The following is an 18,088-nucleotide window of genomic DNA, read 5'->3' as shown; positions in this document are numbered from 1 at the left end:
AAAGTATATTTAACTTTAGCACAAACATGTCAACATGCAGGTCCCTGGAGAGAAGATCATAGTCACTTTGCCTTCCCCCTGGTCTTGCTGCTGCTGCACTTTTGTGCTATGCCATGAAAGGCCGGTGCCAGAGGGTGGCCAGGTTGGGCCCTGGCTGAGGGCCCCTGCAGCCCAGAGAGGCCCCTGAAGGGCTTCTCCTTAGGGAAGGGAGTAGCACTCCCCTTCTGTGATCCACAGCAGCGTCAACTCCTGCCCCTGCCACAGATCACAGAGAGGGAGCTCCCAACACCCCCATACAGACTGCACAGTCCCGTGATGCTCATCTGCACAGCCTGCTTACCTCTCCCTTGCACGTGCACACCTGCCATCAACCAAGATGGTGGGGAAGCTTCTCTGATGCCCCTACTGCCATCTTGGTTGATGGCAGGCATGTGCACGCAAATAGCATAGCTCACATGTGTGCCATCAACCAAGATGGTGGGGGGGGCATCAGCCCATTAGAGAAGCCTCCACCACCATCTTGGTTGATGGTAGCTCTGTGCACGCAGTGCACAGGACATCCTTCCTAAGGACTGACGTAGAGGTAGGTGGGGCATGTGGGCGGGCAGGTGCCGTGGGCCCGGGGCAGGCTGGTGCCGAAGGGCCCAGTCATGCCTGGTGCCAACCCTGAAGCCATGGCTTATCATGCTATCTAAACACAAGCTCATGGTTTGTGTCCGCCAGAGAAACCATGAACTTTAAACCAATAACAAACCTTTGCTACAACTCATGGTTTGTAACACAAACCATGTGCTCAGGTTCAGGTGACCAAATCATGACTAAGCTCCCAGCAGTGCAGCACCTGAAAAACCAGAGGAGGAACAAAGCAGCCACAATCACCTCTCCAGGGATCATGAGTTCATGCTAAACCATGGTTTGGCTTAGCATTACATGGGAACCAGGCCACATTATGCAATACCATCTAGTTAGGCATATTGCTGATCCCCTTGTGGCATGCATACATCCCCTGTATTGCAAACACAGAAGTTTAAGTTACATATCAATTAAGACTAATTTAATTAAGGGTTCTTTTATTTATGAGAACAAAACAAGCTGAACAGGAACTGCTTCCAAAAACTTCAGTTCCATCCTTCTCTATATCCTCCCTCTCAGTACGCTGGCAGTGGCTCTTCAGGGTTTCAAATAGGGCTCCTTCCCAGCCCTACCCAGGGATGCCAGGGATTGAACATGAGATCTTGGGCACACAAAGCATATGCTCTGCCTCTGAGCAACAGCCCTTCCCTAGCAAATGTCTTCATCCCATATCAAATAATTCCTATATCTCCATCTCTGTCTCTATCTCATCTTTGGTATTAGTGTAATGCACCAATTTGTTTTAAGAGCATGCTAAACTGATATAGGCCAATGGGGTGGAGGTGGGTGGGAGGGGGAATTGAGATGAGTCTGCTTGAAATCTGGTGGGTAACAGATTCCTTCTTACCCTGAGTGACACCTGTCAATGCCACTGAACAACTCCCGCAGTTCTTCAGAGCTGAGGATGCCATCAGCACAACAGTTCTTAAATTCTTCAAATGACAACTTCCCATCATCTACATTTGTGTGAAAGAAGAGGAATAATTATACTTTTGCAGAGAGAAGAGCAACATGAGCCCCTGTATGCTATATTGACTAATTCCGCATCCTCTGTACTTGAAGTACATTATGGTATAATATGGGAGCTAGGAATTCATATGAAACAACAAGGAACCTTATGGCACCTTAAAGACTAACAATTTTATTATGGCAGTGTTTACGAAGGTGCCATGAGACTCTTTGTTGTTGTGCAACAGACTAACAGGGCTACTCCTCAAGGAATTCATCGGCTTCTGCTGAGCAACCTTAGCAGTGTTGAAGATACATGTTGTCACTCTGGAGGTGCTGCAGATGAGATCCATGGCCTCCCGGATCACACAGTACACTTTTCATGCATAGAAAAGGCTCCCATGAGCAGCTGTAGCACATGCAGAGACTGAAGATAAAAGAGTTTTGCATGCTTATTGACCACCACTGCAGAATAACAACTTAGGAGGGAGTGTAGGAGCTGTAGTGAAGTAAGAGTTATGATTTTGAATCTGCACAGAGGCATCTAGAATCATATGCCGGTATGAACCAGTGTTATCAATGGTCTGTGCAGAATACTAGAGGCCTGTCTGCTCTGCATGCACATTGTTGCCAGATCCATATTATCTCCTCCTTAGTTGCATCTTGGGGCCCATCCACACCTAACCACAAAATCCACGTTTTTCATATTTGGTTGGTGGCCTCAAGATCCATACATGTCCTGTTTGTGGTCAGTTTACTGTGAAAACCCAATTATCAAGCATCCATATGTGTGGGCGCTTTTTTTCCTTCTAAATTGCTTTAGCGTTGGCTACTCCTCTAAGTTCACCTGTTTTCAGTGATTGGTCCATAAGAGTTGTTTGCTTTTCTCACAAAATTTTTGGAAGAGTGCAGAAACGTATATCTTTTTTTTCAATTCCCACGCATGTGCAGGTTTGTGGATGTGCTATTGGGTGGGAAGGAGACAAAGGGCTTGGCATATGACAGAGGAACGTCCATGGACTGCCTGTTGCAGGAAAGTCCACAGCATTGTGTCTGAGTGCACAGATGTTAATGCGATTAATTATTGGTTTAGGAAAGCATATTGGTTCTTCGGTGCTATTTCTAATGCGGATTTGTGAACGTGAAAATCTGTACTAGCTTGCAGCAGCATCTGGACAATTGTGAATTAATGAGGACCAAAGCTATAACACTGCAGATTATACAGTTGCAGGACAGGCCCTTTGCAATGGGTTATTGTGCAGACCTTCTGTTTCCCTTCAGGGTTGCAATTTCCTATGCACAAAGGTGCCCAAAGTATAGACATATGGTTTAAAACCCAGCCATGGGCACAATTCAAGTGAGCCAATACAGACTGGACTCAGTGGACTCAGTTAGCCATCTGTAAATTGGGGATAAAATGACCAGTACTGTGAGACACTGAGAAAACAAATGCAAAATACCCTAAAAAATGGAACAAAAATGGAATGTCAAATGTTCAAGTGTGCAAAATGAAACTTTAAAAAAGGTCTTCATAAAATTCAGATCTGTTTCCTGAGAGTGACAGGAGCATGAACACAGTAGCCATGGGGGATTTAAAGGTCAGAGCAGAAAGCAGAACGGCAATGAAAGGTCAGCATTAATAGGTGGAACTGGCCTAAGTAGAAGGAATGATTGACATGTAGCTTTGCATGACAAGGGTGACGATTTATGAATATGGAAAACGATAGACAGCAATTGTCATAGTGATAGACATCAATGGGCATAGGCATGTGGGAAATATCTAGGGATTAAAAGTGAATAATGAGCTACAGACAAGGTCAGCAAGGCTATAGATAAGCCTGGATGTACCCCTGCACCTATGATGCTTGGAGTTTGCTTATATGGTAAAGCATTTGGAAACCAGACTATCTTGGTTTCTAGCCCTTATGGTTGCAGAGAAAACTTTGGAAATTGCGAAAGTCAGAATGGTAGAATACTGGAGTAGGACTGGGGAGACCCAGGTTCAAGCTTCCATTCATCCATCTCCCTAGTTGGTTTTCACACATTAGAAGCAGGAAACTAGCTAGAGTTGTGGTTGGACCTCTGGAGAACAAGGGTGCTAAAGGAGAATAGGAGAATGAAAGAAACCGAATGAATTCCTTGTAACTGTCTTTACTGTAGAACATGTAGGGCAGATCCCTGTATCTGAACTAACTTTCTTGGGAACAGAGTCTGAGGAAATGAGGCAAATAGTGGTGACAAGAGTCAAAATTCTAGGCCTGATTGACAAAATAGTCTCTGACAAAACACCAGGTCTGGAATAGATGGCATCCACCTGAGAGTTCTCAAGAACCCAAATGTAAAATGGCGGATCTTCTAACGAAAAAAAATGTAATTTGTGCCTAAGATCAGTCTCCATATCTGAGGAATGGAAAGTGGTTGATGTAACATCAGTTTTTAAAAAGAGATCCAGTAAGGATTTGGGAAACAGCTGGTGGTCACCTTAATATCTGTTCTGGGACACTAGTGGGAAGCATAAAATTACAAACCATACAGAAGAACAAGTCTTGTTGAAGCAGAACCAGCAAGGCTTCCACAAAGGGAAGACATGTCCAACTAACCTGTTAAAGTTCTTTGAGAGTGTCAACAATCATATGGATAGGGACAATCCAGTAGATATTGTATAAATGTAAATGTACTGCCTTCAAGCCGATTCCGACTTATGGCGACCCTATGAATAGGATTTTCATGAGGCTGAGAAGCAGTGACTGGCCCAAGGTCCCACAGTGAGCTTCATGGCTATGTGGGGATTCGAACCCTGGTCTCCCAGGTCATAGTCCAACACCTTAATCACTACACCACACTGGCTCTCCAGATATTGTATACCTGGACTTTAAAATAATGTTCAGTAAAGTCCCTCACCAAAGACTCCTGAGCAAGCTTAGCAGTTGTGGGATGAGAGGACTTGGTTGCCCATCTCTAGTCTCTGAGATGGAGGAAGGCAATAGATTTAAATTTTAAGGCATAAATAAAAATAAAGAAGTACAAGGAAATCATATAGGAAGGTCACTTACCATTCTTGTCAGCTCGCCGAAAAATCTGAAAAGAAAAGAAAATGCATTCAACACAACTTTGGTGGGTGATTCTTCCTTTTATATGCATATGTGTATACACAAAAGTAGTAGATACTGCATAGTAAATCAGCTAAATCAATGAACCAAGCCCTAACAAGGTCAACCTTAGTTTTTGGGTATCTCCAGACAGTAGCCTCCTTCTTGGTTTGTCACTGTAGCAAATAAGAGGGAATGAACAAAGTGCCCCTGGAAGAGGCAGATTCCTCTTCCTTTGGTACATTTGCACTAATGGACAAGCAAAGCTATTAGTGGATATTGCATATCTCATTCTTTCCTTGCAATTGTCCCTCTCAACCACATGGACAGATTGGGTGGACCTTGGATGATAGTTGCTTACACATTGCCTAAAAAGTGGAAATTGTCACCAATAAAGGGGACAAAAGAGAACACAGGTTTGCAAGATAAACAGATAAATAAAAATGCATATGCTAATTTTACACATATAGTTGCAAATTTAGAAATAATTACTATAATTTAAATAGAAACATTTCACCATATTGTGGAAGACTGTGTACCTGCTCAGCCTGCTGTCCAGGTGCTGACTGTTGATGGACAACTTCTGCTCTCTCTTCTTATGGTTCTTTTATCTTTCAATGGGACGTAGATTGGACAACTCTTCAAACAGAGGACTCCTTCAAATAGAGGACTATCCTCCAACAGCTGACCAGAGTTCTGCCCTCAGTAAAGCAGGACACATGGGCACACTGGATGCTGATCCAGTACAGATGGAACAGACAGTGCTCTGGACACCTCCATTGGACTTGCTCTAACCAGAGTTGGGTGCAACGGTTCTGAGCAATTTTGTCCCTAAAGTACCTCAAAAAGTTTTTACAGTAGGCCTCTGAGGGTATCAGAGCAACTCTCTCTTGGCCAGATGGCAAAATCCCATTCACCACTTGGAAAACCTCTGCCAGACGGCTCCTTGCGTGCTCAACAGTATTGAACAGAAACTCAGCATGCCTGCATTTACCAATGTAAGGTGTGGCAATTACCCTTCCCTCTTCTCTTCCTAGAGCCAGCTGTTGGAGCAGCCTTTCCCAACCGGTGTGCCTCCAGATGTTGTTGGACCACAATTCCCATCAGCCTCAGCCATGCTGGCTGAGGCTGATGGGAGTTGTGGTCCAACAACATCTGGAGGCACACTGGTTGGGAAAGGCTGTGTTGGAGCATGCTTAATATGTAGCATTTCAGCGTGCGCTGAGTGCTTTCCAAAGATGCCAGCAGTCCAGCCTGGCCCAGGAACAGAAAACAGCTTCAGAGGGGTTGGGAAAGCCTGCAGAGTTTGCTAACTTACAGGCCAGCTTTTGACAATTTGCAGGCATGTGCTGGAACCAAAGTATTAATTCAGGGAGCCCTTTTTAAGATAGCAGAAGAAAATTATTTGTTTTAGGAATAGGTAGCTGCTTTGATTGAATATAAATAGGCTTTAACGGTGAAGCCATATTATTGTAAAATGTATTTTATTAATAAGTAATGTCAGATATATTTGAATTGTATATGTTAAGAGTAAGAAGATTATAGCAGTCGAGCCAGGCCCAGGAAGAAAGAAGCTGCCCCAGAGGGATTAGGAAGGCCTACAGACTTATACTTACAGGCCTTTTTTTACTATTTGCAGGACTCAAACAGGAAGGAAAGAAGATTCTACCTCCATCAAAGGACACCATCAAGTCTAAAGGATTATGAGCCATTTCAGCTAGACTGGGCTGGGCTCATTCAATCATAAATGCTGTCAGTTCAGACTGAGCCTGCCCACTCCTCCTGTAGATATAGGTGTGACAGAGGGTTACACTAGCACAAATGTTGCACACCAGGGCTGGTGTGTGCCACAATAAAAATCTTGAGGAATATTTAATTTCGTTAGAAGCAGCTGATTATGAGGAGTAAAGGAATGGGCAACAAAACTTAAACTAATGGGCAACATTTATGGACCCTTTTTGCCAGCATAAGTTTCACTGGGTTGCCAGGTCATGTGACTGAGCTGAAAGAGGTTTCAAATATGTAAGTCTCTCCTTGCCTCATCTGGCCTCCACCATGTCTCTGGAATGCCCCCTTTTGGGGACTTGTACTGGTGTAAGCTCTGCCAGCTAAAGTTCTGTCACCTGAGCCCTGGCTAACCAGATACTGGCTCAGCTGGACTGAGGGACTGTTATGCTGGTGTATTCCTGGCTGAGCCAGAATGAGGGTGTTACAGCCCTGGCTTAGCACTAGCTCTGATGGGACAGCCCAAGATCCGCCTGTTCAAACTCACTCTTCCTAGTGGATCTTGGGTTTGGATTGTGCTGTTAGAGGCTAACAATTCTATTACGGCATAAACTTTCATGGACTACAGCTGGCTTCATCAGAAACAAAAGCGATACCCTCAGCTGGTAAGTAGAGATATGCGTACGCACGTGCACACACATGCACACACATGCACACACTTTATTCAATTATAATTTTTTCATGTTGTAGTATTGTAATGATCTGATTGGTTAAACAATAAAATCCCTCACAGTATATATCATTCACATAATACTACCCTTTGTCACACTTTGCACCTGCCTCCCAGAACTTCTGCACAATGCCTTTTCTTTTATTTAGTTCAAACTGCTCTGGCCTCAGTGCATATTAGGCTGAGAGTCTATCCAATCAGCTAAACTATATATATCAGGGATGAGGACCCTGTAACTCTCCAGATGTTGTTGAACTACAACTCCCATCAGCCCCAGCAAGAAGGGCCAATGGCCTGGGATGATGAGAGCTGTGGTTCAACAATATCTGGAGGGTTACAGGTTTCCTATCCATGACGCAAATCAGTGTTCAGCTTTATTAATAACTTAAGCACAATTTGAATAGCAAACAACCTGTAAATGCAGATGATCAAACGTTTAGCTGTAGACTGGATGATTGAATGAGATTTTTAAAAAATAGATGGTATGGATGGGGTGAAAAGACAATGCAACACCCTCCAGGCTGCAACCCAAGACATATTCAGGTGTCTGCCTGAACACATGAATGCTCAAATATGGAAGGTAGCATAGGCATGCACACAATTCCTGTCCCCAACACCTTCATGCATGTCACTTCCCCCCCCATCTCCAAATTTCCCAGGGTTAAGCAGGGAAAGTCTTCAAGGGTCTTTTGCTTACATTCACTTGAATGGAACATCTCACACAATCAAGGACCCTTTTTAAGCTATGCAGAGTCCAAATACAGACCAGATAAGAGCAGAACGACTCTTTCACAAACAGTAGTCACTGGAGATAATATATCTTTCCAGCTATGCTCTGTTAAATTAACACTTTAATTGGAAAAAGGATCCTAATTCCATCTAAGTCTACACTGAATGGAACCGAATTTGATGATAGCATTTATTTCTACACTTTCACACAGGAATTATCTCCCTCTGAAGTTTTTTATGTGAAACGCAATGACTTTCAGGTCCTATACCTGATAATCCATTAAACTGGGAAAGTGAAAGAGGAAGGGGGGAATCTGTGGAATCTTCCCAAACATGCCACTTCATCACAAATTCACTTTGTCTGATATTCCACTTTCAGCTGGGGGAGGCAGCAGGAAGACCCAAACCAACACTACAAGTTGCTTAAGACACACTAAATTAAAATTCACCTTTGTGCAGCCCTCCTACAAATCTATCCAGCTGAGACAAGCTCCCTTTCATTGGCAACTCTCATTCCCCCCCATCCTTGGGAGGTCATACTAATATTTGAATTTGTTCCAGTTGCCAGAGGTATCTTCATAAAATTGTTTTTAAAATGGTAAAACATTCAACGAGGGAAGCCAATTCTCTGGGGATATGAGGTCATGGAGGAACCCAGTTCTGCATTTTGTGCATGATATACGCCATAATCTATAATGATGTCTTGTGTGACTGTCAGAAGAAAATGAATTATTAGAAGCAGGAATTGGAAAATAATTTTGTTTTCTGGCTCTCTACCCTCACTTTCACATCTTCAAAGCAGATGGACCTCACTACCCTCATCTCTCCACTTGCTGGCACAGATTGATATAATCGGAACACACTCGGCTGACTTCAGTTGCATCGAGAAGATTATAATGTATCATCTTCATTTCTAAAAAGCTGACACAGACACTGCAGCATTATAATGGACTAAGCTTCCAGGTTGTTTTACTGCAGTGCATTCAAGGGGCCCAGTTTGCTGCTCGGTAGGACTTTTAGCCTATCGTGGCCAACTAAAAGGGAAGATATAACTGTGTATTCATGATTTTCAGATACTAAAAGTCACACAAATGGGGTATGTGTGTGTGTTCTGTAGCAGATTACCAATCAAACAGGCTTCTCTTCTCTTTATTCATTTATTTATATATTGCTCGTAAAAACAAGATCAGTTTCACAACTCCATTTCCATGCAAGATGAAACCCTTGACATAACAAAAGAATCCCATGCATATTGGCAAAAGTGTTGCGTTATGTGGAAATGGGAAGCATGATGATGACGATAGTTCCATTTATAGACCGCTTACTATCTGACAAATCTCAACGATGATGCAATACATTTGTTGGTTTCTTGCCCATAGATGGTTCCTACAACGTACAGGAGAGGTCCATGATGGCAGAGCAACTGCTTTGTATGCAGAAGGCTTCAGGTTCAATCCCTGGCATATCCAGGAAGGGCTGGGAGAGACCCCCATCCAAAATTCTGGAGAGTCACTGCCAGTAAGTGTAGATTAGAGCTTCCCAAACTGCGGTCCAGGGACCACCAGTGGCCAGCAAGCCTCATTCAGGTGGCCCACAGCATGTCGACATTAAATATTCATGTTGATTTTTAATTGTATTTTTATTCCTTCTTTTATTTCTTCTTTTGTATTTTATTGTGTTGCAGTTTGCATTCTATGGAATTAGAATTGTACTGCAATAAAATACAATATATAATGAATAAAAGCAATCAAAATACCATTTAAAAATCATATCGCATCTGGCCAAGTGCATTACAGTTGCTACAACAGGCAGAAAAAATCATTAAGGGGTCTGCCAAGACCATCAGCAGTTTTCAAATGGTCCATAGGGGGAAAGGGTTAGGAGCCATTGGCATAGAGAATGCTGAGCTAGATAGACCAATGGTCTGACTCAGTATAAGGCAGCTTCCTATCTTCCTGACTGAGGATAAAGCTTACCAATAGGTCTGTTAACAACATCCAACACCTTCACATCCCAATGTAGCCCCAAAGCTGATGACACTGCCAGTCAGTACAGACAAGAAAGAGCTAGATGGAGCATTGGCCTGGCTCATATAAAGGCAGCTTCTTATTGTCCTAATCTTAAATGCTCCATGGCATTGAGGCTGCAGTTACTTCTCCTCCTACTCTGTGCCTCCACTAGTTCCTGCCACCCTCCTACCGCCCTGATCTCTGCCACTTGTCATGTGCCAGAATAAAAGTCTTGCCATCCACAGTAGGTTAGAGTCTAACACAACTTGTAGATGAGCAAGGCAGGAGAGACAACAGCTACAGCCTCATCCAGGCTGCAATCCTGTCCACACTTACTTGGGGATAAGTCCCATTGAACTCTATGGAAGCTGAACTCAAGAATGACAAAATTTGTTTTTGCATTTAACATGCTTTTTTAAAATAAAAGTCGTGGGGGGGGGCTGATAATTATTAGGATCTCAGCAGGTGCAGGAGGAAGAATTTAACCTTCTCCTTCCCTGTAGGGATCTTGAGAGAAATCCCTCCTCTGAAGCTGGTTGAAATCTCGCATAGGTGGAAGGGCAGGAAAAGTGTTAAATTTTTCCACTCACCACCTGGTAAGATAATTATCAGCCCCCCCCCCCGAAGACTTCTAACTGCATTTTTTTTTTAAAATGTGCATGTTAATTACAAGAACATATTTAATGTCACAATTAGTTTGGCGCTTTAGGCTAGCAAAATACTCTCACGGCATTCCCAAGAGGCATACAGAAAAGGGTGGGGGTGGGGAGATAAGAACAATGATTTGCCAGGAACATTCCAGATAATATGTGCTGTTCCTGCTACATAGGCCAATACAACATTGCACAGGTTTCTTTTAGATTGATCTAGGGAATCTGAACTTCTCTCAGCTTTATTAATTTATTATTTCAATTTACTCACTGCACTTACAACACAGAACAAATAATAGCCCACTACAAAATATAAGCACAAGCATAATAGAGATGAGGTTAAAATGGATTTAGTTACAAAATCAAGACAAGGAGAAGCATAGCATCAACTTTAAAAAAAAAATCTTATCACTATTGTGAATGTGAGGTTAAGATGTTAAAATGTTAACCAATTTATAACAGCTCTTAAAAAGTCTGGGAAAGTAAAATCTTCACCTGGCACAGGAGAGATAGAAAGATGTACCTCTTTTTGATGTGGAGGGCATTCTGTAACAGTAGGGGCCAACACCAAAAGACTGTCCCGTTCATGGCACCCTCCATTAGCTCAGACTGAGGGGGCACTTGGAGGACCTCAGTGGATGGGCTCAGATGAAGAGGTGAGAGCTATTTCACTAAGGGCGGTATATAAATTGAAATAATAAATAAATAAAAATAAAATAAATCCTGCAGGCAGCAAGGCCCCTACTTGTGCCGAGCATTATAGGTCAAAACCAGCACTTTGAACTGATCAAAAGCCAATGAAGGCATAAAGTATTCATGTAACATGTTTGCAATGCCCAGTTACAGTTAGAACTCTTCTCACTATATTCTGCATTAAAGGAACCGTCTAGACCAGGGGCTCCCAAACTGTGGTCTGTGGACCACTAGTGGTCTGGGAGCATAATTCAGGTGGTCTGCAAGTTAATGGCAGACTAGAATTAAGCTTTAATCTTGATAATATATTTGCCATTAATGGTGGCAACATGTGTTTTTATTGTTTCTTGTATTTCTTATTTTGTACTTTATTATGTTACCAGGGGGGCTCAGCCCCTCTGCTTGCTCCGTTTGCCAACCCCCACCCCCACTGTGTCACAAGTTGGTTTTGTGTGAGAAGGGATGGAAGGAAGGGTGTTTAGACATTAGATGCTTGTGGATGGGGAGACAGGAAAGAAACTGCTGGCACCCAATTGTTTAGGGTAGAGACGCTGGGGTGGAATAACCTCCAGCATTGGCTTCACTAACCTAATGCCCTTCAGATGTTGTTTAATGGCCAGGTGGGCAATTCCCACCTGGTTGCGACTACCATTCTGGCCGGCTATCACAACCCGGTTCCTGTTTTAAATTGGTGTATGTATGGATGTATAGTTGTATGAATGTGTGTGTGTGTATGAATGTGAATTGGACTGAATTGTATTGATTTAGTTGAATTGTATTGATTTAGTTAATTAACTTAATTTGATGTAATTTAATTAGTTTAATTAATTAATTAATTGGTTTAATTAATTTATTTTAAATTGGTAAATACTGCTGCTATAGGGTATGGAGGCGGGTCTCCGGACGAATTTTATTAGGGTGGGTGGCCTGCTGATAAGCAGATAGGGATAGAGGCATGTGCAAGCCGGAGAGGGAGGTGGGGGGCCAAGTTATAGGAAGCTTGGGTGGCAGGCGTTGGAAGGGTGCTGCTAGCAGACCACGCTGGAATAGGGGAACACGGGATAGATGCATTATATCCATCCCATGTTCCGGGTCTGCTCAGAACCAGACGAAAACTGGGGGACGCAAGGTTCCTACCCACCTTCGACTGCTGTTATGTAATGCCAGGTCTGTGGTTCAGAAAACCTCGCTCATCCATGATATGATCTTGGATGGGCGTGCAGACCTGGCATGTATTACGGAAACTTGGCTGGACAAAGCCTCTGCTCCAATTCTTGAGGCCATGTGTCCGCCAGGTTTCCGTTACACACAGCAGCCGAGGGTGGGAAGGCGGGGAGGGGGTGTGGCAGTCATCTATCGAGAGTCCTTGGTTTTTGCCAGACCTCCCCTCCATAGGACTCAATTTGTTGATTGTATGTACTGGAGGTTGGGCCCGAAGGGCAGTTTAGGGATCTTGCTGGTGTACCGCCCACCCCGTTGCACGGCAGATTCCTTGGCCGAGGTGCTGGAGGTGGTCTCGGCTGTACGGGCATTGTCCCCAGAGCTGTTAGTTCTGGGTGACTTTAACGTGCATGCTGAGGCCACTCTCATAGGAGCCCCTCGGGATTTCCTGGAAACCATGGCTTCCTGGGAACTGTACCAAAGTAATACTGGGCCCACCTATGTAGCCGGTCATGCTCTCGACCTAGTATTTGTCCTGGGAGAGGAGAAAAGTGGTCTGAAGTTGGGAGTGATTCTTGCCACTCCTGTGTCATGGTCAGACCACTACCTGTAAATATGGACCTCTCGTTGCCATGCCCCCTCCGCAGGGGTGAAGGACCTATTAAAATGGTCCGCCCCAGACGCCTGATGGATCCGGATGGATTCCTGACTGCGCTTGGGGAATTGGAACCTGCTGAAGGTCGCCCGGTCGAAACCCTGGTGAAGGAGTGGAACGTGGGGATCACCAGGGCATTAGACCGGGTGGCTCCGAAACGTCCTCTCCCCCTGAATAGAACTCAGCTAGCACCATGGTACACACCACGGTTGCGTAGTCTGAGACAGGAGGTGAGACGACTAGAGCGCCGGTGGTGGAAATCCCGCTTCGAAGATGTCCGGACACAGGTTAGAGCAGCAGTAGCTGCCTACCAAGTGGCAATAAGGGTAGGAAAGAAGGCTTTCTTTGCTGCCTCTATTGCGTCTGCGGAGTGCTGTCCCAGGAGGCTGTTCCAGGTGGTCCGAAGCCTGGTCGGTCCAGTTGCTCAGGAACCCTTGGAACAGTCAAAGGCCTCCTGTGACTTATTAGCAAAACACTTCGCCGATAAAATCGAACACTTACGGAGCTCGATCCCGTGCGCCGTGGACACAGTGGATGAACCAGAGTTGGCCAGTTGCATGCCGGTAAATTGGGATCGGTTTCGGCTTCTCCCTTCTGAGGAAGTGGACAAGGTGCTTTCATCTGTGAAGCCAACCACTTGTCTTACTGATCCTTGCCCTTCGTGGCTCCTTGTGAGCTGCAGAGAGAAATTGGGCGAGGGGATCAAAGCGGTGGTAAACGCATCCTTGAAAGAGGGTGTGATGCCATCAGCCTTCAAGGAGGCATTTGTAAAGCCCATCTTAAAGAAGCCCTCCTTGGATCCCCAAGTATTTGATAACTTCCGCCCAATTTCGAATCTGCCATTTCTGGGCAAGGTCACTGAGCGAGTGGTGGCCAACCAGTTGTCAGCACACTTGGATGAAACGGATTATTTGGATCCATACCAATCGGGTTTCAGGACTGGTCATGGAACTGAAACAGCCTTGGTCGCTCTGGTAGATGATTTGAGGAGGGCATTAGATAGGGGAGAATCCACCTTTCTTGTCCTCCTCGATCTCTCAGAGGCTTTTGATACTGTCGACCATAGTATCCTTCTGCTTCGCCTGGAGGGATTGGGAATTGGAGGCACTGTATTACAGTGGTTCCATTCCTTTCTCTCCGATAGGTACCAACAGGTAGCGTTGGGGGAGGAGGTATCAGACCCTTGGCCTCTCAATTGTGGTGTGCCACAGGGTTCTATCCTCTCTCCCATGCTATTTAACATCTATATGAAGCCGCTGGGGGCAATCATCAGGAGATTTGGGCTGCAGTGTCATCAATATGCGGATGACACTCAGCTCTATCTCTCGTTTAAATCTTCACCAGAGTTGGCTGTGGAGACCTTGTCCAAGTGCCTGAAATCCGTGAGTGGATGGATGGGAAGGAACAAGCTGAAGTTGAACCCTGATAAGACCGAGGTACTACTTGTGGGGGACAAGAGAAGGTTGGGCGACATTGACCTGAAGTTCAACGGGGTGAGTTTACCCCTAAAGGACCAGGTCCGCAGCCTTGGGGTTGTGCTTGATTCCAGGCTGTCCATGGAGGCTCAGATTTCGGCAGTGAGCCGGGCAGCCTGGTACCAACTACACCTCATACGAAGGCTGCAACCCTACCTTCCTGTTCATCAGCTCCCACTAGTGGTACACGCCCTGGTCACCTCTCGTTTGGACTACTGTAATGCGCTCTACGTGGGGTTACCCTTGAAAACGGTCCAGAAATTACAACTGATACAAAATGCGGCGGCTCGACTACTTACGAATAGTCGCCGCCGAGATCACATCACACCAGTGTTGTTCGACCTACACTGGCTACCAGTTGTTTTCCGGGCCCAATTCAAGGTGTTGGTATTGACCTTTAAATCCCTACACGGTTCCGGCCCAGTTTATCTTACGGAGCGCCTTCAACGCCACCAATTATGCCGCCCGACAAGATCGGCCACACAGGGCCTTCTCTCAATCCCGCCAACAAAAACAGCCAGATTGGCGGGTACAAGAGAGAGGGCGTTCTCAGTGGCGGCCCCCACTCTTTGGAACTCCCTCCCACAAGATCTCCGGCACGCCTCTTCCCTAAATGTGTTTCAGAAAGCCTTAAAGACCTGGCTCTTTCAGCAGGCCTTCGGGGTATCCGGGGAGGGTTAATTGTTATAACTGAAATGCCTCCTGCCCAGTTTTAATATTGTTGCTGCAGATGTGTTATTTTTTATGTTGTATTACTGTATTTTATCAATTGTATTTTAACAATTTTGTAAGTCGCCTAGAGTGGCCATTGGCCAGATAGGCCACGAAAAAAATTTATTATTATTATTATTATTTCTGCTTCATTTTATTTATCAAGCATTAAGGAAGTGACTTCATTTAACAGTTAGGTGTTGGGGGGGGAGTGGGGAAGAATCCTTAAGGATAATATTGCAAAGAATTGTCTTTTAATATGATTTCCTTTACCTTTCATCAGTGGGAGCCAGGGAGAAGAAATTGCCAAATGCATGTTATTAACATAGACATCAATACTTACTTTTGAAGTCCTTCTTTGGGGTGTTTTTGGTATTTGTTTTTAAAAGCCAGCAAGTTAGGTCATGGAGCTTCTCTTAAAACAATGCGTGGGAGTTGACTATCTCCGGAACTTGATATTCCCCAAATAGAGAGGTTTTGTCTGTTTTAAACCATCACATATAAACATGTAGCTCAATAACAATACTGTGCCAAATGCGCACCACAATCCTCTATGCCTCTCTACTCAAAAGTAAGCCCCCTGTTTTCAATAGAGCTTGAAAATGGACTGCCTTCAAGTTGATCCCGACTTATGGCGACCCTACAAATAAGGTTTTCATGGTAAGTGGTATTCAGAGGGGGTTTACCATTGCCTCCCTCTGAGGCTGAGAGGCAGTGACTGGCCCAAGGTCACCCAGTGAGCTTCATGGCTGTGTGGGGATTCGAACCCTGGTCTCCCAGGTCGTAGTCCAGCACCTTAACCACTACACCACACTGGCTCTCACTCAATAGAGCTTACGCCCAGATAATTCTAATAGGAAACTACTCCTTCGCAGTACTAATCCTCCACTCTCTTTTTGGGGGGGTGGGAGGGGGAAGCCAGCATATAGAAGAACAATAATTCACCTTTCATTCAACTTTGGTCATATGATTTCAAAAAATGCTGACCCTGTTTTTTCTCTCCTCCTGTGCTGACCTACTCATATTTTTTTCAGCATTTTGAAGGTGGCTATCCCCCTTCAAGTCCAACCTTATAAGATGATGCAGCAGTGCTTAAAAGCACGTCTTTACAATGATTTGCCCTGCTTACAAGAATAATTTGTTCCATTCATATCCGAATCCCATTGCAGCTGCTTATCTTGAATATTCAGAGCCTTGCTGTCTGCTGCCTTTTGAATTGCCTAGGCCAGGCACTGAGACCTACCTGGAGGAAGGACAGGTATTTTGCATGTTGAGCAGGCTTGCAATGCCCACACTTTTCAATGGCAGGTGGCTACTGTGCATAGCATTTTTTTCCCATTCAGGCACTGCAAGGCAGCCAACTGGTTTAATGTGCTAAATGCCTCTTCTCCCTTCAGACAGATATTTGCCAGATAAAAATCTCTGTGTCAGTAGGGAGAGAGGACAGGAGAAGAGAGGAAAAGAAAGAAAGAAAGAAAGAACTGTTCCTCCCCTCTGTGCTCGCCCCAAGTGCTATTTCCCCTGTTGCACATTTCTGAGCAGGGGTGTAGTTGTCCAGGGTCCTGGGGGGTGTCTTAGTCCCCCTATGTTTTTGGGAGCAGGATTCCTATGTCTCCAGAATCCTACAAACTAATCAGCATTAAAAGGAAGTGTTAGTCACTAAGAGTCTTCTAACACGCTTCCTTGTCCTTTCCTGCTGATTGGAGCAGATCAGAGTGAAAGGGGGTGAGTCATCCACTGAGAATACTCTTTTCTGTAGCTAACACTTCCCCCTTTCATGCTGATTGGCTCCTAGAGATGCCTGTGGGAGAAGGCATTAGCAAGGATCTCATTCTCAACCCAGGAGCAAAAAAGGGTGTGTGGGCTATGACTATCATGAAGGGGCCCTGAACCTCTGAATGTGCCACTACACTACTGGTTTTGATAGATATATATTGCAGTGGAGTGAAGAAATAGCTCATCTGATAAGATTGGTAGTTGAAAGAATAAACTTAAGGTTTATTACTACAAAGAGGTAGTCATACATGCTGAAGCGACTGTGCAGCCTGCACTCAGAAAGTAATTATTAACTAAGAACAAAGATAGGAAGAGAAGTGAGGAAGGGGAAGAGCAAAGCCTGCAAGAACAACCAACACTTCAGAGGAGGAATTAGCAGAGGGAAGAACAGATTTGCCTTTCTGTCTATCGCCCCCACTGGTTCAGGTCACTTGTAACATGCATGGGTGCTTTACTCCCAACATTAGCAGCAAGCTTAAAAAGCTACAGTTCCCAGGATGCTTTGGGGAAGCCATGACTGTTAAAGTGATATAAGAATGTTTTCAATGTATGGTGTGGATGTGGTCTCAGTCCAGCCTGCCCAATCAATACTGAGAATAATTATGGGGGCTGGTGCACTGTAACATACATTGTATACATGAAAGCTCTGCCACATAGAACAATTTAAAGAGGTCTCCACTTGGCAGCTATTGATCTCCTGGTTCCAGAAAAATTACAGGTATTGACGGAATAGATTACAGCCATAGAAAGGGAAGTTTCTTGCAACCCAACTGAAGCACTGAAACCTGATTACCTGCATTGTCAGAGGGTTGGACAAGATGGCATTTGAACACCATTCCAACTCCTATGGTTCTTTATAGTATTATAAAATTATATTTTATTTGTTTGTTTGTTTATTATTAAACTTCTGTTCTGCCCTTCCTTCTAGGGCGGCAAACGAACCAAACATTAAAAACATCTTAAAATATCTCAAAAACAAAACAACTTAAAAATATTTTAAAATAAAACATCTTAAAAACCTGTTTTAAAAAAATCTTTTAAAACATCTTACAAAGCCATTCCAAAACAGACACAAACTGGGATAATCTCTACTTAAAAGGCTTG

The 18,088-nt window shown here is 44.3% G+C and overlaps 1 protein-coding gene across 1 annotated transcript in view; it reads right to left on the bottom strand.

Moving 5' to 3' along the window:
• NECAB3 (N-terminal EF-hand calcium binding protein 3) overlaps nt 1-18,088 on the bottom strand; it is a 152,009-nt gene that overhangs the window by 101,074 nt on the left and 32,847 nt on the right. Inside the window, exons 2-3 of the mRNA XM_061630329.1 lie at nt 4,635-4,659; nt 1,481-1,589 (exon numbers count right to left, since the gene is read on the bottom strand). Of these exons, the coding sequence (XP_061486313.1) occupies nt 1,481-1,589; nt 4,635-4,659 (134 nt within the window). The remainder of the gene's footprint in view (nt 1-1,480; nt 1,590-4,634; nt 4,660-18,088) is intronic.

This window comes from Rhineura floridana, chromosome 6, assembly GCF_030035675.1.
Source record: "Rhineura floridana isolate rRhiFlo1 chromosome 6, rRhiFlo1.hap2, whole genome shotgun sequence".
Lineage (NCBI taxonomy): Eukaryota > Metazoa > Chordata > Lepidosauria > Squamata > Rhineuridae > Rhineura > Rhineura floridana.
The sequence above is the reverse complement of the archived record's forward strand: the minus strand, read 5'-3'. Positions and strand labels throughout refer to the sequence as shown.